General features: G+C 41.5%; 1 protein-coding gene across 3 annotated transcripts in view; it reads left to right on the top strand.

Annotated features, from left to right (window-relative positions):
• The window catches only part of LOC102082963 (NXPE family member 3), a 35,215-nt gene that overhangs the window by 6,421 nt on the left and 4,850 nt on the right, over nt 1-23,944 (top strand). The window contains exons 2-4 of one of the 3 annotated variants that reach the window (XM_019360261.2): nt 20,053-20,508; nt 21,323-21,612; nt 22,021-22,091. In XM_019360261.2, coding sequence (XP_019215806.1) covers nt 20,053-20,508; nt 21,323-21,612; nt 22,021-22,091 — 817 coding nt within the window. The remainder of the gene's footprint in view (nt 1-20,052; nt 20,509-21,322; nt 21,613-22,020; nt 22,092-23,944) is intronic. The other 2 variants (XM_019360262.2, XM_025905930.1) reach the window with 2 other exon arrangements.

Consider the following 23,944-nt stretch of genomic DNA (forward strand, 5'->3'; position numbering starts at 1 on the left):
TTTTTTTTTTTTTCTTTTTTTTCAAAACAAGAAACTAAGTTTTAATTTCTCAGCCTTGTCACATAAAACAAAACAGATAACCCAGCTCTCAGCTGGCTCTGGACTTATCATCATCAAGGACACATGGTGAGAGCTACTTCAGAAGTTACAGTGCTCATCACTCAAGCAACATTTCAAAAAACAAAAGAAACAAAAAACAAAACTCAGCACACTGCACAGAGAACAACAACAATACACAACTGAAGGTGTTGTTCTTGTTTGTTCTCCTTGAATTTTAGAATAAAGTTATTACATCTGCATTAGTAAATCATATGCCTAATCATTATGTGTAACTTGCTCATCAGCTTGGTAGTGTCCACATATTTAATTCATTTTATTCAGCTTCTCAAACCTGTAGCTTTAGCTGTTGTATACAGGGTTTGGCTTATTAGTTGTTAGTATAGGTTTGCTCTTCATCCTAACAAAGTCTCATCTAAGATGACAGGTTTACAAGCAGGTCAAGTGTCTCTATGCACCTGATTATAGCATTTGTATTCTATTTTTATCTTATTGTATATTTTATTCTACTGTATATAGTATTTTATTTTATTCTATTCTGTACAGTTGTGTACTGTATTTATTCTTATTTTATTTTATTCTAATTTTTGCTCCATAACTTTTGCACTGTCCACTTCCTGCTGTGACAAAACAAATTTCCCACGTGTGGGACTAATAAAGGTTATCTTATCTTATCTTATTAGTGTAGTTATTTCCTTATTTTCTTCATCTCATATATCATTGTACTGAGTTTGAGCAAACCTTAAGCTTGAATCAGACTACTTTTAACAATCTTCCACCTCACATCATAACTGACTGAGGTGCCTCTTCCTATTAATAGTATGTCATTATTAATGTTATCATTGTATTGTTTTTCCTTTTTTATAACAGCAATGGTATATCACAATACACTACTTTACTACTAATATACAATAGTATATTAGTTTATATTTTATTATGTATCCATCACGGGTCTGTGTGAATCTGCAGCTTCACACCTTCCCAAGCTGGAGACATTTCCCTTGGCTGAACAATGACACAGCCTTAATATGCCTTATGCATCTCTCTTTTTTATTTGATATATTTTGTGTGAATTATCTGGTTTCACGCATTCTATTCATTCAGCTTGGTTGTCTTCCCAATTTTGTTTCTTTGCTTTAATTTAAGTTAACCTTAATTTAACCTTTTGTTTATTCCACTTCATTCCTCTTTCCATGCTTTAAAATATTACAACTCTTGTGTATGTTTGATTTCTTTTTAGCTTCCTTTTCAGTATTTATTTCTGCTTGGAGGGTTTCTTATAATTTAGTTAATGCATTTTCCCTCCCACGTGGGACATTTAGTTTCTTTGGATTTCTCCATCTATATGCACTAATTTGTCCGGCGCCTGGACATTTCTTTTCTAGCCACTGCTCGTCAGCAGTGAGTTTTGTTGCTTTATTTCCCATTTTCTTATTTGTTTTATATGTTTATTTCTACTTATTTATTTCTTTATGTATTTAGCGCTTAGTAATACACACACACACCTGCGGCGCTTTCACTGGCACGAGAACAGAGAGAGGTGGCTGACACGCCCTTCTACTTTTGAGCTATTCTCAAAAGCGGTGTCGACTTTATGTGATAAAACACGACCTTCCTCTCGGTTCGCCAGTACTTCAGCGACCAACAGTAAACAAATCAGTGGAATAGTTCAGCCTCCTTATTGTGCTGTAGAAATCAACTTATTCCACCACAAAAATAGACAATAAAAGACAGACAGTTTCAACGCGCGTTCACGCTACCAGCTTCCTTAAAGCGAGCGTAGTGCTTCCAGCCTCTCTTGGGCGAGCTTATAGGCCTATTTTTACCCTTTCGGGGAGCTACCAATCATTCTTAGACGAGCTCAATATTTATTTTACTGCTTCCAACCCTCTGCGGGCGAGCTGACTACCAGTCCTCAAGACGAGCTTAATGCTTCCAGTCTCTCTTGGACGAGTCTATTTTCTTTTAAGTTTCGTTTTCGTTTTTGCGCAAACCTTTATTATCTCAAAGTAGTCTGTCTTACCTTGGCGCTGGTTTCTTCAGATGCACCTGATCAGCCCCCGACGGTGCGGACCGCTTGTAAAACGTTGACCAAGACCCGAATTCACGCTCTTGGGTTTTATCACGCGCCTAGTGCGTGAGCTGCCGGCAGACTTCAACGTGGGCTTCTCGCACCGACGGGACCTGGTGAGGCGCTTTCTGTGAGAGCTGCTTTAAATAGGCTGTCTCATCCGGCTCCGAAGGACCAAGAAATGTCGGGAGAAATCTCCCAAATAGAAGGCTGCCAAGTAAAACAGAGACACAGTGAGACAATATAATCAATCACATGTACATGGGTGAACGTCTCTCATGAGAGTCACACAGTACTCTTCTTTATTGCAGGTTATATAGGACACAGCAGACGGAGGCAGTCTCCGCCTGTTCTCAGAATATAGATTGCAAATGCATATCTTGCTAAAGAATATAGATTGCTTAACAGACAAATGCATATCTTGCTAAAACGTTCTGTTCATACTTAGACTAAACATCTGCTTAAGTGGAACTTTCCGTTCCTCTTTACACAGAAACTTGTCTTCACAGGCATATGATAAGCATAGGCAAGGCTTCATGTTTATCAGGGTGAATCGTCATTCAGAGTTTACACAATCACAAGCAAAGCATATTTGAATAATAAACAAAATCTTTTCACAAGCACTAATAAATATTGTGGTTTACACCTGATGCCTAATGATATCCTCCACACTATGCACTTGAACATGCACTTGAAGTGATGATCACCTTTTTCATTGAATTTTGAGTGTTTTAATCAGCATTGTGACACCTGTGGTGTTTCTGGACAAAAGTGACTGCCATTTTTCTTTTGTGCTAGTTTAACCCTCCAGTCATGTTCATCACCCACCCCAAATAGTTGAACATGAAAGCATGACAGGAGGGTTATGAACATGGGAACATTGTTTTTTGGGGGGTTTTAAACTGTATAGAAATTGCTTAGTCACATGTCATTTCATGGTCTCGTTTTTCTGCCAACAGAGGGTTCACTCCAACAAAATGAGGATGTATACAGAATTAATGGACAGCCACAGAAAACAAAAGTCGATTTGCAAAACTTAGTTTCTTTTACTGGCTCTAGGTGGACCTGCCACAAGCAACGTTTGACAAGCTTCTGCTTACGTTTGATGTGAGGCCAACCAACCATTTTCTATAGTTGAGACATCCTCCTTCAAGACTATTTTAAAGTAATGCTACTCTTACTTGAGTACAATTTTTGGATACCAAGTTTTTCAAAGTGTTCATCAGATTGTTAATCTGTGTGATTCACTTCAACAAGTGGAATATAATCAGTGATGGGAGTAACGGCGTTACTTTTTTCAGTAACGAGTAATCTAACTAATTACTATTCCTATCGTTACAACGCCGTTACAGTTACTAACAAGGAAACGCGGTCCATTACTATTTTTCAACAAACAGACGGTTGAAGCTGTGTTCAGCTTACCGCATCTTATATCAGCTGCAGGAAGTAGCTTTAAGTAATCTGGACGCTACAGCTTTAAGCAGCTGCGCGCTCCTGCGGACGGTAATCACGATCACTGTCTAGCACAACACCTGGAGCTCAGGGGGCAAAACAATCGAGTGCTGCTGTTTGACTGAGGAAGAATAAAGTAGTCGTGGTAAGTCAATCACATGACCACTTAAAGACAAAGCAACAAGGTGCCAGTTTTTAAATTGTGTTGATAGGCCACGTAAAACCAGAGTGGGGAACACCCTACACCACATCAAGAACTCCACCGACTTCACTGACAAGGTCCAGAAACTTACCCTGGACCCAGATGAAACCATGGTGTCCTTTGACGTAGTCTCTCTCTTCACTTGCATACCCACCACGGAAGCAGTGGAGACTGTCAGAAAACGACTACAAGAAGACAGCTCCTTGGAAGACAGGACCAACTTCACACCCGATCAGATTTGCACACTGTTAGACCTCTGCCTTACCACAACATACTTCAAATACAACGAAGGCTTCTACAGACAAAAACATGGCTGTGCCATGGGCTCCCCTGTGTCACCTATTGTAGCCAACCTTTACATGGAGGAAGTGGAAAGAAAGGCTCTTGGCTCTTTCAAAGGAGGAGTACCCAGCCACTGGTACAGATATGTAGATGACACCTGGGTCAAAATCAAGACACAAGAAGTGGAATCCTTCACTGCGCACATTAACGCCGTGGATAAAAACATCAAGTTCACCAGGGAAGACACAAAGGACAACTGCTTGCCTTTCCTGGACTGCGCTGTGCACATTGATGAGAATGGCAACATCAACATTGAAGTTTACCAGAAGCCCACACACACGGACCAGTACCTCCTCTTTGACTCCCATCACCCTCTGGAACACAAACTTGGAGTAATTAGGACCCTACACCACCGGGCAGAACATGTTCCCTCTAAGCCTGAAGGGAAAAAGAAGGAACACACACATGTAAAGGAAGCACTGAAAACATGCGGTTATCCGAACTGGGCGTTCATAAAGTCAGCAAAGAGGCACAGAAAAGAAGATCAGACACCAGCGAGGGAGGATAAGAAAGACAGACGCAACAACGTTGTCATCCCCTATGTAGCCGGTGTATCAGAGAAACTCAGGAGAGTTTTCTCCAAGCACGACATCCCAGTGTACTTCAGACCCAGCAACACACTCAGACACAAACTGGTTCACCCGAAAGACAAAACTCCAAAACACAGACTGAACAACGTGGTGTATGCTGTACAGTGCAGCGAGGAATGCCCAGACCTCTACATTGGAGAGACCAAACAGCCACTTCACAAGCGCATGGCACAACATAGAAGAGCCACCTCCACAGGACAAGACTCAGCAGTCCATCTGCATCTTAAGGATAAAGGTCACTCTTTCGAGGATGCCAATGTTCACATTTTGGACAGAGAGGACAGATGGTTTGAAAGAGGAGTGAAAGAGGCCATCTATGTCCACTGTGAGCGACCATCTTTGAACAGAGGCGGTGGTTTACGACACCAACTGTCTGCCATCTATAATCCAGTTTTGAGTTCCCTCCCCAGACGCCTTAACGCCCACTCACATCCTGGGCCATCTGACCTCAGGAATTCACATGACAAGGTGGGGCCAGGTTTCACAATGGGCTCACCCGAAACCCTGGCTGATTAGGTCCCACACCCGCTTTCACACCTTGGCGCATGTGATTAGAGGATCACCAGGGGGTCCTTTGTCCCTCTTTGGGGGGATACTCCCACTGGGTTTAAATCTGGGACTCTCGGCCATTTGACCTTAGAACTGAAGAAGCTTCTCGGATGAGAGGTGAAACGTCTTCAAGCAACTTAAAGAAGTCCAGACGCTTTTCTTTGCAAACTCCTTTGACTACGATGACCTGGATGACTGAGAACCTTCACAGACATAAAACCAGAGTCGTGATAAACAAGATATACACGGCGTTTTTTCCTCAATAGTTTCGCCACGTTAGCGCTAGCAAGCACTCTCTGCTTATGAGCAAAAACAAAACAAAACAAAACAAAGTTTTAGGAGTGACGTCGAGAGAGAGAGAGAGAGAGAGAGCAGAAAGAGAGAGCGCGAGTTTTGAGATGTGGGAGATTTGTGACGTTTAGCATGTTTGGAGTGTGTAGTTAATGTGTTGTCTTGTGTAGTTAGTGTGTAGTGTTGTGGATAGTTTTGTGTTGTGTGTCAGAACAATGAGGCGACTGCTGTCTCCAGGTAGAAACAGCAGTGATACACCTGCTGCTGTCAGACCTGCAGGTATCAGGCTGTGATGTTCTCCTTTGTAGTGGACAGAAATGATTTTTTTGGAGTGGCACAAATAATTTGTGTGGCATCTTATTGAAGAACAGCTGATTGTTCTGTAAATAGTTTGAAATGGTTATTTAAAAAATCAAGGTAAAAGGTAAATGGATGCAAATAAATTTGTTGTTTGCAAAACTTGTGCATAAGATTTTAAAATTGACAATTAATATTTGCATTTGAAGTTATGAAATATGATTCATTAAACATGTTTGTGGTTGTTACAGTAAAAATATAACTTTTTCTACTGTGATTTTATGGTTTTTGTCTGATTTTAGATCAATTCTGGTTGTACAGTATGACAAAATGAGAACATGACTGTAAATTCAGGCACGTGAGGTTGTGCTAAAAAGAATGATACCAAACAAGGCAAAGTAAATAGTTTTTACAGGTAAAATGTGGAGGGAAAATCAAGAGTAGTAAAAAAATGGCCAATTACACCCTGGACCCCAGAGGGTTAAACGTTCTTTGTTTTTTGTTTTTTTAAGTAACGCAATAGTTACTTTTCCAAGTAATTAATCACTTTTAGAATATTGTAACTCAGTTACTAACTCAGTTACTTTTTTGAAGTAGTAACTAGTAACTATAATTGAATTACTTTTTCAAAGTAACTTGCCCAACACTGAATAAAATAAATGAATTAATGGATTTGTTGTAGGTTTTCCATACATTCATTACATCTACTTCCAAAGCACAAGAAATATCAAATGAAGGATAGTTATAATAAGAGAAATATTTTTTTTTTTTCCTGAGTTTTCTGGCTTTCTTGCTTGCTGTGCATCACGGTATGACCAGATCCTGGATTCAAGGCTGTTGCCCAGGGAAGCCCCTGGCTAAGGACTTAATGAACTCTTTTAATCTTGTCCAATCTGTTAAGGGTGCCACACAAGAACAAGGTCACACATTGGACTGTGCTATCATATGAGTTATGTGTCTGTAACTTACATGTCGAGGATATTCTCTGATCATATGCCCATTTTATTTGACATTGTTCCTCTTAGTCCTGTGATTAAACAGGTTGCACCTGTCCCACACTGTCGTGCCTTCGGCTCAGATACTGCCGAGCATTTTTCTACACTGTTTGACCAACTTTTGTCCCTTCGTCTGAGTAGTCCACCTCAGATGGATTACTCGTTCATCTGGACTTTACAGTGTAAACCCAAGACCAGTCCTTGGCTAACTGATTATACTCAACTAGAGTCAGCAACATTGCCCATAAAGACTAGATGATGTGAAAAATGACGGGCTGCACTTCTCCCTGGAAGCTCTTAATCAATACCAGCCTCTTGTCTGGTCAAGTACCAAAGGAGTTTAAGAACGCAGTATCTACCTTTTACTTAAGAAACCAGGCTCAGACACTTCAATTATGACAAACTTCAGACCTATCTCTAAGCTTCCTTTTCTGAGTAAGATCCTGCAAAAGATTGCTCACACTCAGCTGAATGACTATTTAAATGATTTTCAAATCCCAGAAGCTCTTCAGACTGGCTTTAGGCCATTTTGCAGCATGAAAACAGCTCTTATAAGGGTTATAAATGACATTTTGTTAGCAACGTACTGTGGTAAACATGTATTGCTTGTTTTTGCTGGTATGACACAGTGGATCATGACCTGCTGATCTCCTGACTACAGCATTGTGTAGGAATTTCCAGTTTAAAATAATAAAATCATATCTCTCTAACAGGAGCTTTTGTGCTATATTAGGTTTGGCTTCATCCTCTGTGGCCCCTCTGCCATGTGGTGTACCACAGGGATCTGTTTTCATTGTATCTCCTGCCACTAGGTGCGATCTTCCGAAAACTCAAAATTTCATTTCGTCTATATGCTCATGATTGCCAGCTTTATCTACCTTTTAGTCACTCTGATAGCTCCTCGATTGGACTCCTGCTTGATTGTCTTAGCGATATTAGATCATGGATGGCTATAAATTTTTAAAATTTTAATTAACGTAAAAAGGAAGCAATTTTATTCAGTCCCAGTTGTTCCTCTGGTACACCAGAAGTTGACTTTGCTGCTCTCACTCCTTACCTGAAGAGCTCGGTTACTAATCTTGCGGTAAAAATCGATTCTGCGCTTACCGGTAGTTTCGATGGTCATGTTAATGCGGTGGTGAAATCTTCATTCTATCACCTCAGACGTCTGTTGAAGGCTAAGCCTTTTCTTTTCAGGCGTGACTTTGAAACTGTCATCCATGCTTTATAACCTCAGGCAACTCCCTTTTAATAGGGGTTGGCCAGGGTGCTATGTCAGGCCTGCAACTGGTGTAGAATGCTGCTGCACCATTTTTAACTGGTAAAAGAAAATTTGAACATATTACTCCAGTTCTGGCCTCCTAATACTGGCTTCCAGTTGAATTTACGATCAATTTTCAAAAGTAAGTACTGAGTATTATGTCACTTATTTATGTGCCAATGTTTAATAATGAAGAACATTAAAACATTACTGTTGGCCACATGTCAGCAAAGTTATGTGACATTAGCGATGTTTGTAGTTTCAGTGTTAACTTGGTTTTAAAGCCTTTACTTTAAAATATACGCTGTTTACTAGTTGACCTGATCTTAATCTTACAGAGAATGTGATGATTTTATGGATAATTAAAGTCAGTCATATATCCACAAACACAACAAGCTGAAAGTCAGTGATGCTGCTTGGTTTGCAGTCCTGAATATCACGGCACAAGCAGGATTCACCGCACTGTTAATGTTAGCTATGTTATATTGCTGCCTCTGTTCGATGGTGTCGAGCCAGACGGACTTTAACGTGTGTTTGAATGAGAGTGAATGAATAGTGGAATTGTAAAGCGCTTTGAGGGTCTTGAAAAGCACTTTATAAATCCAATCCATTATTATGGTGTTACATGATATTCTATGAGGATGTTCTGTGTTTGTATACTTTCTGCCAAGTTTGACCCATTTAGCAGAAGTCAGCCTGTTTAAGGCTCTGATATCTATTCTGTATGACTTAAAGCAGTTATGACATGGTCTGATTTTCTCACCCAATAAAGGAATATTTAATATATCAGTCTACTCTGCATTTATCAGAAACATTTATCACAGCTCGTACATTTCCTTTTTACACATATATGTAAGCACTGAGCCAAATTTAGTAATGCCAACATATTAAACGAACAATATTTGTCTCTTATGTATAATACATTTATAGATACACTGTCAAAGATACTTTTCTTTGAGTGAAGATTTAAGGTGATAGGAAATTTAAATAACTGGAACTTGAATCTTTTTTGAAGCTCAGTATTTAACACAGAGTACAAGCTCACTGCTGTAATATATCATAATAATAACTTTAATATTGGCCATATTATATTTACATTACCAAAGTGAGATGACTTTAGTATCATGAACAACATTCGCTAATTGTTATTTACTAACTAATCTTAAAATGACTGCTCAGTACAAAAATGAAGCCCAACTACGTACTACGAAGCATGCGGTCGCTGTATTGGGACACAGCTATAGTGAGACAGGGGAAAGCAAAACTATGGGCAGAAATCTGTGCCATCAGAAACTGAATTTGAATAAGTTAAATTTGAATTTGAATTGCTCGGATTGAATCTGAATTGTAACTTGAATGAAAGCTTTTGAAAACTGAATTTGAATTAGTCTAATTTGAAATTGAATTTATGGTTTCAAAATGATCATCACTAAATTGAAATTGAATTTTATATTTTGAAAATGAATTGATTTGCTTTGAAACTGCATTTTGTCCAATTCAGCTCTCGAATAATTTCAGTTTCAGTTCTACAATTCAGTTTTTTGGGACTTACATCCGGTTCCGGTACAAGCGCATATCAAAATAAAACAGAAAGCATGACATTCATAAAGACGCAGACTAGACACTTAGTATTTTCTGAAATGTCAAACTGATGCAACTAATTACGTGGTACTTTTATGATGAAGTAAAACAGTAAGAATGGTGAAAATATTTCATGAAACAGAGGGCCCCATGATCTCTATGGCTAGTCATTTTGTTTATTGTTTTGTTTCTCTTAAATCTCATGATGTCACGTTGGTTACAAATAGGGCTGGGCCATATTATACCGTTCACGGTAATACCGGTATAAAGTTCGGCAACGATAGGAAAATGAAATATCGCGATAGAATGTGGGCAAAATGCGCATGTGCAGTGCCTTTGTTTTCATACGCTCATACACACTGTGCAGAAAAAGTATGGCGGAAATGGAGGATGACACGGACGAAAGCGCATCTTTGAATGAAGCGGGTGAACCAGAATTGGTCAGTAAAAATGGTGCAACTTCGGTGGTGTGGAAGTGGTTTGGTTTTCGTCCATCAGATACCCACCAAAGCACAATTTTTTTTGTAGAACGTGCAAGCAGGCCATCGTGGCGAAGGGAGGAAACACTACAAACCTATTTTATCATTTGAAGCAGAAGCACTACTCGGAGTACAAAAAAGCCGTTAAAGCACGTGAAGAGTTGTCCGCTTCAACTAGCGAGGTGGTGAGACCAAAGAAGATGACTCAACAAACAATCGACGTAGCTTTAAATAGCTGCATGCCTTATGACAAAAGTAACAAACGCTGGGGGGAACTAATTAATGCAGTGACACATTGTTTAGCCAGGGATATGATGCCTATTCAGAGTGTGGAAAGAGAAGGCTTTTAAAAGATGCTTAAAACGTTTGATCCACGCTACAAGCTACCCACAAAGAAATACTTCTCTAAAGTCGCCTTGCCTGCTTTATATGAAGAGATCTGCACTGAGGTGTCAAATGCGTTATCTTTGGTGGAGTTTTTTGCGTCCACCACGGACATGTGGTCAAGCTGAACATCAGACCCCTACATGAGCCTCACAATACATTATGTGGACAAAGACTGGAAGCCAGGGGTGATTTTAGCCCATTTTTGGGGGTGCTGAAGCACCCCCAAAATGAATCAAAGCACCCCCAAAGACTTCTTAGTTTTTTTGACAATATTTGCTGTTTGTGTGGCACACTACTAAAAATATAAAAAGCATACAGTACTTAATTGAGACGGAACATTTTAACAACAAAAGTATAGATAAGGCCCCCCCCCAAATGGTTTGTTCCAGCTCCCCTCTCCCCTGCTCTGGCTCTAGCGTCATTTCTGCCAGAGCGATGGTGGCTGAGACGCAGCGGAGCTGACGTGTGAGTGCCTGCCTTAAAACAGGACGTGTTAGCTGCATTTAACCTTCAGTTACTCTTTATATAGTTAGGAGTCAGAGCATGTTTCTTTTTAGCTGAAAAACATTACACCCAGGTAACCTGGTGTGTTGAAAACGTGTTTTCTGACCATGTTTGCTACCGTACAATCTGTCCTGCTCTGTAGTAAAATCAGCAACATTTGACCGTCCTGTTGCTCCCATTGAAATTTATATAGCCTGTTTAAAATCTAAAACTTAAAATTGTCCGTAGCTTCTGTTTGAACTGGAATGAGAGAAGCTGGTTATTTTGTCACATGTGCTGATATTAAACCCAGGAGCAACATTCAGGTAAAAGTGTAAGAACAAATGATCCGCCAATAAAGGATAATGTTGAGTGTTTCAATATTTATATCTTTTATTAGATGTACATGTGGTTTGGTTATTTGCCTTTTGAGGGAGAGAGGAGGAAAGAGGGGAACGAAAGTATAAGGTCAGGAAGAACCAGGTAAGGAAACAGACAGGGAATAGTGACAGGCAAAACAGAAACCGTTAAACTGCTTGAGAGAGTTGACTACCAAAAAGTGATAGACAGATTTGCCAACCTCAAGGTGAGGCGACATAGGTTAAAATAAAAGAAAAAATCTGCAGATCCATAGTAGTATCTGCAGTACAGATCTTTTCATACATTGTATACATTGTACCATAGGCAAAGTTGCCTCCATTTTTATAATTTTTCTATCAATATTTTGTACATTTGTACATTTCAAGGACTCTATTTTTGGAGTTTATTTTTATGTATCTGTATTATATTATACATACACATTAAAAGTGAATCTCTGGCCAAAAAATGCTCTCAGTTTACTTCTTACTCACTATGAGCATCATTCATTATTCTCCCCCAGTAATTAAGGTTAGGATATGTATTTTTTTAATTCCAGTCCATTCTTCTTTTGCAGCATTTAAATAACCTTTATCAGATTTTATGGTTTTGTTACAGACTTTTAAAAAAGTGTTTTGCTTTTCTTTCACAAATGTGGGGATTAAATTGTGTTAAAATGTACAAAACACTGATGTCATGTTTTGTGACGAGGACCCAGGCAGAGAGAGACTTGATGAATTTAAGAATCTTATGATTTAATAAAGAAATTTGCAGACTTGCACAGAGATGGTAAAATTATGATGACTGATAACGGAGATGAAGACAACAGACGATGAGGACAGGGAGGAACAGGGGTTTAAATGCACCAAGGAGACAGTCAGAGAGAACTCAGGACAACTGGAGACATTTAAGGATGCAGGGACTGACAGAGACAGGGAAGACATCTCATCGTGATGAGTAAAGATTATCTTGCCTGGCTGGGCAGCTCTCTGGGTGCTCAGCACCCCCAAAGCTCTGGTCCTAGAATCGCCCCTGCTGGAAGCTACAAAACAAGTGCCTTGAAACATGTTTTTTCCCCGAGGACCATACTGGGGAAAATATAGCCAGAGTCTTAAAAGAGTTCCTCAGCTCGTGGAATCTTCAGGAGGAAAAACAAGTGTGTGTGACGACAGACAACGGGGCCAACATTGTGAAAGCCGTCGCACTCAACAACTGGACCAGACTTTCATGCTTCGGACATCGCCTGCACATTGCAATAGGTAAGTTGTTTTTTTTTTTTTTGCAATAGGTAAGTTAATTATAACGTCAGATTAAGAACTTATTGTATTAGTTTAAATGAATGTGGGTAGTTGTACTGCAAGATATCTATCTGTCTATCTGTCTATCTTTGTATGTGTGTGTGTATATGTGTGTATCTATCTTTGTGTGTGTAAATAATTGTGTGTGTGTGTGTGTGTGTGTGTGTGTGTGTGTGTGTGTGTGTGTGTGTGTAAATAATTGTGTGTGTTATACATAAAACTTAAATGTCACACATTCCACACCGCATTAATATTGCTGTTGAGTAATGAACTGTGTTTCCTTTTAAATGTATGTCTTTTAGAAAGAAGTGTGAAGGACCCAAGGATCGAACGAACAGTTGGAGTGGGAAAGAAGATTGTTGCTGCTTTTGGCCACAGCTGGAAGCGCCAGCGAGCTCTGCAGGCTGCCCAAAAGGAACTGGGCCTACCAGAACACAAACTCATAACTGAATGTTGCACTCATTGGAGTTCAAAGCAGAGAATGATCCAACGGCTGCTGAAACAAGAAAAAGCTATAACACAGGTTTTAGCTGCTGATAAAACCACAAGGCACCTCATGTTGACATGGCAAGACATTGAAGTACTTGACTCGGTCAGCACTGCATTGAGTCCACTCCTAGAGTTTACAGATGCTTTCTCTGCTGAAGAGTATGTAACCATTTCATGTGTTAAGCCTGTTCTTCAGATGTTTAACAATGACATGTTAAAAGTAAAAGAAGGTGACACTGAGCTGACCAAAGACATCAAAACAGCAATACTTGACTACATGAACAAAAGCTACAAAGACAGTGTCACAGAGAGGCTTGTTAACATGGCTTCTTTCCTTGATCCACGGTTTCATACATAATATTTCAGTGAGAGCGAAAGCGAAGCCATCAAAGTTCAAGTCATGAGTGAACTAGAGCATCTTGTCCCACACCAGGGTAGCACAGCCACAGGTTTTTCAGAAACATCTCATACACCTACTGGTGACCAAACAAGTCAGGGAGCTGTTAAAAAGCAAAAGAAGAGTCTCGGGAGTTTTTTGAAGGGACTAGTTAGTGGCAAGATAGAGGTAACTGCAGAGAGGTTATCATCTGAACTGAGCAGTTATGTGAATAGTCCACCAGCAGACAGTGAGTGTGATCCTCTTTCGTGGTGGAAAGTTCACACAGTAAACTTTCCCCACATCAGCAGATTAGCTAGGAAATACCTCTGCATTTCAGCAACTAGCTCTGCATCTGAAAGGTTGTTCAGCACAGGTGGAAATATTGTAACTTGTCAAAGGTCCTCCCTTAAGCCCGCATCTGTGAACATGTTAGTGTTTCTGACAAAGAATCTTAAAACTTGAAATGTAGAAAAACTTCCAGGAGCAGTAGCATAATTTATTTATGTTTTTGTTTGTTTTGTTTTTCCTCAAGAGTTTGTGCAATATTATTATTTGACTTATTGATTTTGCACACTGCACTTTTGTTGCAAAGCACCTCTTAAGTTTTGTGGATATACATGATTATGGATAACCATGTATATAACAGGATAACCACTGTTGAATTTTGTGTGGCTGTAATGCACGTTAAAATAAACAGCTGCTTGTTTAAACAAAAACAAATTGATGGGGTTGTTTTCCACTAAAAAAGTTGTAGAGTTGTATTTTGTTTTGCGTCAATTATATCGTCAGTTATATCGTTATTGCAAATTTTCAAATCAATATCGTGATAAATATTTTTTTGCCATATCGCCCTGCCCTAGTTACAAATATCTCTTTTTCTTCCACCCCCAACTGCTCTTCCACCTTTTTAAATCGGTTCACGCTGAGGAAACCATCCATCCATCCATCTTCATCCGCTTTATCCGAGGCCGGGTCGTGGGGGCAGCAGCCTAAGCAGAGAAGCCCAGACCTCCCTCTCCCCAGCCACCTCCTCCAGCTTATCCGGGGGAACACCAAGGCGTTCCCAGGCCAGCCGAGAGATATAATCTCTCCAGCGTGTCCTGGGTCTGCCCCGGGGCCTCCTCCCGGTGGGACATGCCCGGAACACCTCACCCAGGAGGCGCCCAGGAGGCATCCTTGTCAGATGCCCGAACCACCTCAACTGGCTCCTTTCGATGTGGAGGAGCAGCGGCTCTACTCTGAGCCCCTCCCGGATGGCCGAACTTCTCACCCTATCTCTAAGGGAGAGGCCAGCCACCCTTCGGAGGAAGCTCATTTCTGCCGCTTGTATCCGCGATCTCGTTCTTTCGGTCACTATCCACAGCTCGTGGCCATAGGTGAGGGTAGGGACGTAGATCGACCGGTAAATTGAGAGCTTCGCTTTTACACTCAGCTCCCTCTTCACCACGACAGACCGGTGCAGCGTTCGCATCACTGCAGCCGCAGCACCAATCCGTCTGTCGATCTCCGGCTCCCTTCTCCCATCACTCGCGAACAAGACCCCGAGATACTTGAACTCCTCCACTTGGGGCAGGAACTCATCCCCGACCCGGAGTGGGCACTCCACCCTTTTCCGGCTGAGAACCATGGCCTCAGATTTGGAGGTGCTGATCCTCATTCCCGCTGCTTCACACTCGGCTGCGAACCGTTCCAGTGCGAGCTGGAGGCCTTCACCTGATGAAGCCAACAGAACCACATCATCCGCAAAAAGCAGAGATGAGATTCTGAGGCCACCGAAGCGAAAGCCCTCCGCCACTTGGCTGCGCCTAGAAATCCTGTCCATAAAAATTATGAACAGAACTGGTGACAAAGGGCAGCCCTGGCGGAGCCCATCACCCACCGGGAACAAGTCCGACTTATTGCCGGCAATGCGAACCAAACTCTTGCAACGGTTGTATAGGGATCGAATGGCCCGTAGCAATGGGCCAGACACCCCATACTCCCGCAACACCTCCCACAGGACACCCCGAGGGACACGGTCGAATGCCTTCTCCAAGTCCACAAAACACATGTAGACTGGTTGGGCAAACTCCCATGCACCCTCAAGTATCCTTGAGAGGATAAAGAGCTGGTCCAGTGTTCCGCGACCAGGACGAAAACCGCATTGTTCCTCCTGTGCATCAGTTCCCTCATCTGCAAATGGTTACTGGACTTCCTGACCAACCGCCCCCAACATGTCCGACTGGATAACCGCTGCTCATCAACAATCACAATGAACACCGGTGTACCACAAGGCTGTGTGATGAGCCCTTTCCTCTACTCCCTCTTCACCCACGACTGCAGACCTGCTGATGGTTCCAACACCATCATTAAGTTTGCAGATGACACCACGGTGATTGGCCTCATCAGTGACAACGATGAGGCCGCCTACAGGGAGGAGGTGGATCGTCTGGCTGAGTGGTGCGACACAAACAACCTGCTGCTTAACACCAAGAAGACTAAGGAGCTCATCGTGGACTACAGGAGGAATGCTGACCCACATCCACCCATCCACATTAAGGGGATGGCTGTGGAGCGTGTGAGCAGCTTCAAGTTCCTGGGAGTCCACATCTCCGAGGATCTCATCTGGATGACCAACTGCTCCAAGCTGGTCAAGAAGGCTCACCAGCGCCTCTTCTTCTTGGGGACTCTGAGGAAGAACCACCTGTCCTCAGACATCCTGGTGAACTTCTATCGCTGCACCATCGAGAGCATCCTGACCAACTGTATAACAGTCTGGTACGGGAACTGCTCTGCCTCGGACCGGAAGGCGTTGCAGAGGGTCGTGAAAACTGCCCAGCGCATCGCCGGAGCACCACTTCCTGCCATAAAGGACATCTACAGGAAGCGGTGTCTGAAAAGGGCTGGGAAAATCATCAAAGACCCCAGTCACCCATCACATAGACTCTTCACCCTACTGCCCTCCTGGAGGCGCTACAGGAGCCTCCGGACTAAGACCACCAGGTACCGGAACAGCTTCTTCCCTACAGCTGTCAGACTCCTGAACTCTGCCTCCTGACATCTGACCCACGTTAAACTCATGGACTGAACATACACACACCCACAACCACTAGCACTTTACCACTACTGTATAGTTCTGTGTAGATAATCATTCTGTACATACGATAATTTTTAATCCCACAACTGTTTATAACTTACATAGTTCACATTCTGTATAACTGTATATCTCAGATTTCTGTATAGTTTTTATTTCATATTTATATCCTGTTCATAGCCTGTACATAGCTTGTACTCACTACAGCCTGTACATACTTATAGTTATAGAATATTCATAACATACTTCACACTGTGTACATTATAACATACCATAATAGACCCATTTTTGTAATATACTTACACATTTCTATTATTGCTAATATATATATTGTAATATATCTATATCACGACTAAAGCACTTTCTGGATGGATGCAAACTGCATTTCGTTGCCCTGTACCTGTGACATGTGCAATGACAATAAAGTTGAATTCTATTCTAATTCTATTCTATTCTATTCTGTATCCGAGGTTCGACTAGTGGACGAACTCTCCTTTCCAGCACCCTGGCATAGACTTTCCCAGGGAGGCTGAGGAGTGTGATTCCCCCTGTAGTTGGAACACACCCTCCGGTCTCCCCTCTTAAAGATGGGGACCACCACCCCGGTCTGCCAATCCAGGGGTACTGCCCCTGATCTCCACGCAACATTGTAGAGGCGTGTCAACCAGGACAGCCCTACAACGTCCAGAGCCTTCAGGAACTCGGGGCGGACCTCATCAACACCAGGGGCTCTGCCACCAAGGAGTTGTTTAACTGCCTCAGTGACCTCGCCCCCGGAAATTGGCGGGTCATTCCCCTCATCCCCAGACTCTGCTTCCTCCTCGGAAGACGTGTCAGTGGGATTAAGGAGGTCCTCGAAGTATTCCTTCCACCGCCTGACAATTTTCTCAGTCGACGTCAGCAGCGCTCCGCCAGCACTATACACAGTGCAGGTAGAGCACCGCTTTCCCCTCCTGAGACACCTGACGGTTTGCCAGAATCTCTTCGAGGCAGTCCGAAAGTCTTTTTCCATGGCCTCTCCGAACTCCTCCCACACCCGAGTTTTTGCTTCAGCCACTGCCCGAGCCGCATTCCGCTGCTGAGGAAACCATTTTCAGGAAAACCACTCTCTTTTTCCCCCTCCCTCTCCCCCCTTTTTAAATGTACTTTTTTGACCTATCATACCACGTTTCTTTAACATACAATAATAGTTTTCACCCAGACCACCTGGGGGGACGCCTACAGACTCACTAACTATCCAGCCCCCATTTACACATCCTGGTGTGTCATAAGATGGCCACACCGACTTGAGCTCATACACATCACACGTACATGCATGCATGTATGTATATCTATATGCGTATATTGGCATATGCATATACACACATAAAAACATCTGTGTGGAATAAAGTAGAAAAAACATAATATTGTCACGGCGAGTGGAGTGAGCCGTGTGGAGATGATAAAGGAGGATCCAATCACAGGCACTTGTAAAGGTGTGAAGGTGGTTTATCGAACACAAAACACAAATAGAAAAATGGTAAACGGGATGGCAGACTATCTAAACCGAGAACAACTAAACCACTAAACACGAACCAGAACACGAACATGAAGGAGGATGGGCAGAGGTAAATGATGATGGACAGCAGAGCAAAAACATGAATGGTAGATACACAGACGGACCAGCAACTACAATGCCAGAAGACACGACTTAAATACACTCAGAGAAACACAGGGAGATTACACACAGATGGGGGACACAGCTGGAAGTAATTAACGAGAAGAGACAAGGGAGGTAAAACTGAATACACTCACATGAGACTAGGGCTGCCACAAACGATTATTTTGATAGTCGACTAGTCACCGATTATTTTTGCGATTAGTCGACTAATCGGATCATGCATCCATTGGACGTAAAACGTACAGCTTATTGCACCAGCAGCATCTGCTCTTATATAACATTAGCTTACAGTTTTAAGTGTTTAGGGTATGTGCTAACTAAAAATAAAGACAAGATGATAGTTTATTAAATTTAATGAGATTTACAGATTGTTTCGGTAAAGTTTAATAAACTCCTTGCTATCTAAAATATAACGGGACACCGGAGTATATTCTCGAGCATCTCACACTTCTGATAATCAGTTGTCTGCTTGACGTTTATTCAGCCGTGTATAAACTATAACTTTAATCTCAGCCAAACCGATTTACTCAGGAACAAATAAAATACTAAAAAAAGGCCAAACAATAACATTTTTAAGTTATCTAAGTGACTTATATATGTTTAACCTGAGTAGCGAAAGACGGTGGTGGGTTAGAAAACGATTTGCCGGGAGTCCGGTGTTCTCACGGGCTCTAGTGAGCCTTGCCCCCGGCTAGCTATCGAGCTAGTGGGTAACAGACGTCTCCGAAAACGTCGGAGCGCTTTTGAAAATATGCGGTGTCTTGATAAACTGAGCAGATATTTGAGGTTTACACAGCTACATTCTCTCCTGAAAATATGTTAAACGTTTATTTTGTGACCCAGAAAGATTAATAAGAGTAATATTAAAACTAACTAGCTGCCGCCATTGTTGAAAACTGAGCAGGGCCGCGCTATGAATTCTGGGACACTGCTTCTTCTTCTTCTTCGGAGTGTAACGGCAGCTGGCATCCTTGTACATGCAGTGCTGCCATCTTCTGTTTCAGTCCGTTATTACACTCTTAAATCCTACTACTTATTCCTGCGTCTTTTGTGATCTTACAAAGCTTCAAACGACGCGTCGACTATTAAATCAGTCGTCGACGATTTTGATAGTCGACGTAATCGTGACTAGTCGACTAATTGTGGCAGCCCTACATGAGACGCAGACCTTCACAATAAAACAGGAAACAAGAGATCACTACACAAGGACGCAGACTAGACACAGAACTAAACCCACACAAAACATGAGAACACAAAACCTGCGAACAAAACCTTAAACCAGAACCACAGTAATATAATTTATCATAAATAATCAAAACACCAGTGAAACCCCAAAACACTCCAAAATGCAAAAATAAACCAAAACATAAGGAACTCAAAATGCTGGGTCGAAACTGACCCGGAACCGTGACAATTATGCTATCCTTAATACACAACTAATACCTATATGTATACTATTGTCAGAACATATGATCAATATATAAGCGTAAAAGAAATTTCCATCACAATATATTACAAGTAGTACTTTAATGATTCAATGACTATTGAATAAAGAGCTAGATTAGATAAAACTTTATTAATCCCTCGGGTGTTTCCTCTGGAAAATTCAGCTGACATGCATTATACATTGCAAGTAAGATAGTGCAAGCAGGAAATGGCATGTAGAGACGAATCATTCATTATGTTGTGTTTAAAACTAAACACAGACTTCTTTTGTTTGAAGCATTTATATAACTGCCATGCTATCTCCCTTTTCCAGTTTCAGAAGAAAATAAACACCACCTACATCATCCCCTACCCAAGAGCTGCCATTGTAACTCAACCTGTTGACATACATCACAACTTCTGCAAGTTAAAACCACTGTCCCCTGAGGAGACTCTTGAAGAACAACTTCTGCTAGAGTCCATTGCTTGGCCTGAAACCCCATCTTTACCATCACCTCTTTTTATGAACAGCAGCGATCCAGCCCACAGCACCTTCACCATTCTCCCCAGGAAGAGAGAGGGACAGTGGCAAATAGGGGATAAACTGGAGGCCCTGATCAAAATACATGACTTGATGGGCCGTCCAAAGAAGTATGGGGGAGACGTCTTACTTGCCCGGCTGCACAACCCCACCCTTGGTGCTGGTGTTGCAGGACAAGTGGTGGATCATCTCAATGGTTCCTACTCTGCTGTATTCTCTTTACTCTGGGAAGGAAGCGCAGAGGTTGAGGTGATGATAAAACTTTTAATTTGTATTGTTACTGGAGTTGTTGCTGGAGTCACTAAGAGTTTATCTGTGTCTTTGTAGTTTCTAGCAGATTTAAGATAGGAATGCTTAATTTATCCCATATTTGTGAAGTTTATTGTTGCATCAACTGAAATGATAATGAAATAAAAAGAAAAAATAATAATTAAAAAATAAGACTAGCAATAATAAAATAGAAATTAAAAAAAACTAAAAAATAAAATAAAATGTGTGTATCTTAGTGGTCAAGGGCCAATTTTTATGTTGATAGCTAGAGAATAAAAGAAGTGTATGAGCAAAGATAAGTGATTAAGAAAATAGCACACCACTCTGTGATGACTAATATTTCTGTAATAATGGGGGGGCAGATGACGAGCAGTGGAGGTGGAGACTCTCAGGCTCAAAAGATATGGGAGGCTTGAACTCATCTGGAATGGGAAACAGGCTCAGGCTCACCTTCAGGGTCAAGGTGCACAGGACCTACAGGTGTGTGCAAGTGGCTCAGGTTGTGCGTGGCTTCATGGACGTGCAGTCTCCCCAGGATGCGGGAAGCCTCAGAACAGAAAGCTAATGGTCACAGGAATAAGAGGTGACACGTCAGGAGACGAGGTGCTTCCTGGTGCCAGATCAAAGGTTCAGACCTATCCTGGCCTGCAGGGACTATTTATATCAACAACTTCACATTTGCTGTAGCACAATGAAGCTCTGGCTTGCTTAATAATATTTAACAGTACCATGTGTCAGATCCATATTATATGCACTTCCTAAATTTTGAAACTTTGATTATTTGTTCTACCAGGTGACACTGGTTCATCCCAGTGAGGCAGTCACAGAGCTGCGCAGGGTGAACATAGAAGAACCCGACAGGATCTACTTCAAGAGTCAGTTCCGCTCGAGCTTGCTCACTAGAACAACCACCTGCAACGTATGTTTACGTCCAACCCAACCTGTGTGCAACTACACAGATTTACGTACAGGTGAGCCATGGTTCTGCTATAAGCCAGCAAATATGAGTTGTGACACCAGGATCAGCACCTACAATGGAGGACATAAAACAAGCCTGACAACCATGGAGAAGCTTTTTCAGAGGTGAGAATTACCTGTAGTGTTAAATTTCAGGAGTTACTAAAATAAAAAATTAATGCAAGGGAAACTAAGTGCTACTTTGCAAATGCTTTCAAAACACATGAAATAAATCCCCTCACTTTTTAATATTTGCTAGAGAGGGAACTATGTAGCTTGCTACCTGGAAAAATGTTCCATATCTTCTCTATGTTGTCTGAAGCTTAATGATTGGTAGTTTATAACTCGAGCTATTTTTGCTGCCTACTGAGCCTAAAACTTTCATTGTTAGTAGTTGTGTGCCATTGTTACCTAAATATGACAATGATAAAAATTTGAATTTGATTGACTGTATTTAATATGTCTCTAGCTTAAAAATCATTTTAATACTTTCCAATTTTTGTGAAAAGATTTTAACGTGTGTACTTTCCTCAGCGGCGTAAACATGAAAGTCTCCATTCCAGCTTCAGGACCTGCCAATGTCACTGTTTTTCCAAAACAGAAAGGTAAAAATACAAATCTTACCGCTGACATCTATGTATTAATCTTCATCTCTGTATTTTCCCTGCCCTCTCTGTGGGGATGGTGTTCGCTCTGTGTCGTAGTGCGATGACACAGTTTGTGCTCCAATGGTCAAACTTTAAATACTTATCTGTGTGGGTTAGTTTATAGTACACATCAACTTTTAAATGTCCCTCATCACTCGTGGAAGCCTCACAGTCCAAGAAGGCTAACCTGACACCTTTTTCCCTGGTGAACATGATGTATTGGTCCATCGAGTAAATGTGATCAGTGAATCGTGGTAAGTCCTGAGAGTTGATTCTCACCTACATACCTGAACGAGGCAGCATGGTGGTGCGTGGATTAGCAAGAAGGTAAAAAGGTCCTGAGTTCGATTCCAACACATGGCTGTGGCCTTTCTGTCTGGACTTTGCATGTTCTCCCTGTGTTTGCATTGGTTCTTTCCAGGTACTGCGGCTTCCTCCCACAGTCCAAAGACATGCAGTATGTAGGGTTCAGTTAATTGGTCATTCTAAATTGCCCATAATAGTGAATGTATGCGTGAATCTGTGTGTAAATGGTTGTTCGTCTTCAATGTGTTAGCCCTGTGACAGACTGGCGACATGTCGAGGGCAATGTTCCCTCTAAGCTGCCCAATTGCGCACTGCTGGCACGGTCTCTGCGCACAGAAAATCAGCGTTGCACACAAAAAAATCTAACCTGAATTAAAATGAACACTTTAACAATTCTGTTTTGCAGTGTTAGTCAGTAAGTGACTGGCTGCTCCCGTATAAGATTAGAACGATGCCACCTTATCCCATAGTCCAGCCAATGATGCGATTCACATTCGTATATACGCAGCTAATCAACGTGGTTGACAGGCTATGACAGCATCCTTATGTGCCAACACCGGTGTTTTAGCTAGCAAAGCGGCGTGGCTGATGTGGAGTAAAGCCACATTAATGACAATGTGTACAAAAATTGGAGATGTGAGCAGGACAGACGGAACAATTGACGGAAAAAGTGTGGACATTATACCAGTTTTTAAATTGTGTTGATAGGCCACATAAAACCAGAGTTATGATAAAAATATCTGCAATGTTTGGTTTTCTTCCTGAATACTGTCGTTGTTTATATTTACTGCGGGAAGAAACGGCGTTTTATAAGGAAAACGCTCGAAAGCACTCTCTGCTTGTGAGCAAAACCAAAACCAAAGAAAACCCCACCCTATTGGTCGAAAAAAGTACCATGTCGACCAATCAAAAAATGGTATGACAACGCGGCATCTAGTTGTTAAGAGACGGGGGGAAGTTTTAGGAGTGACGGCGGTGTTCTGAGATGTGAGAGATTTGCGACGTTTAGCGCAAATCTTGTGTAGTTAGTGTGTAGTTGGTGTGTAGTGTAGTCAATAGTTTTGTTGTGTGTGTCAGAACAATGAGGCGACTGCTGAATGTTACAGGTGTTACAGGAGTGATACATCTCCTGTTGTCAGGCCTGCAGGTATCAGGCTGTTGTTCTCCTTTATCTCATAGTGGACAGAAATTATTTTTTGGAGTGACACAAATAATTTGTGTGGCATCAGATTTGATGCAGAACAGCTGATTGTTCTGTAAATAGTTTGAAATGTTTATTTAAAAATGCCTTGGCTGCATTAAAAAATAAATAGCTGCAAAAAACTTTGTTGTTTGCCAAACTGAGTTACTTTTTTGAAGAAGTAACTATATAATTAATTGCCAAACATTGGTCATTATGTACTGTATTTGGCAGACAGAGAGTTACAGGACTCTCTTCCAGACCACAGACTCATAATACAAGTCAGAGCTTTATGAAAAAGAAAAAAAAAAAGAAAGAAAGAAAG

Source organism: Oreochromis niloticus, linkage group LG3 (assembly GCF_001858045.2).
Source record: "Oreochromis niloticus isolate F11D_XX linkage group LG3, O_niloticus_UMD_NMBU, whole genome shotgun sequence".
Taxonomy (NCBI): domain Eukaryota; kingdom Metazoa; phylum Chordata; class Actinopteri; order Cichliformes; family Cichlidae; genus Oreochromis; species Oreochromis niloticus.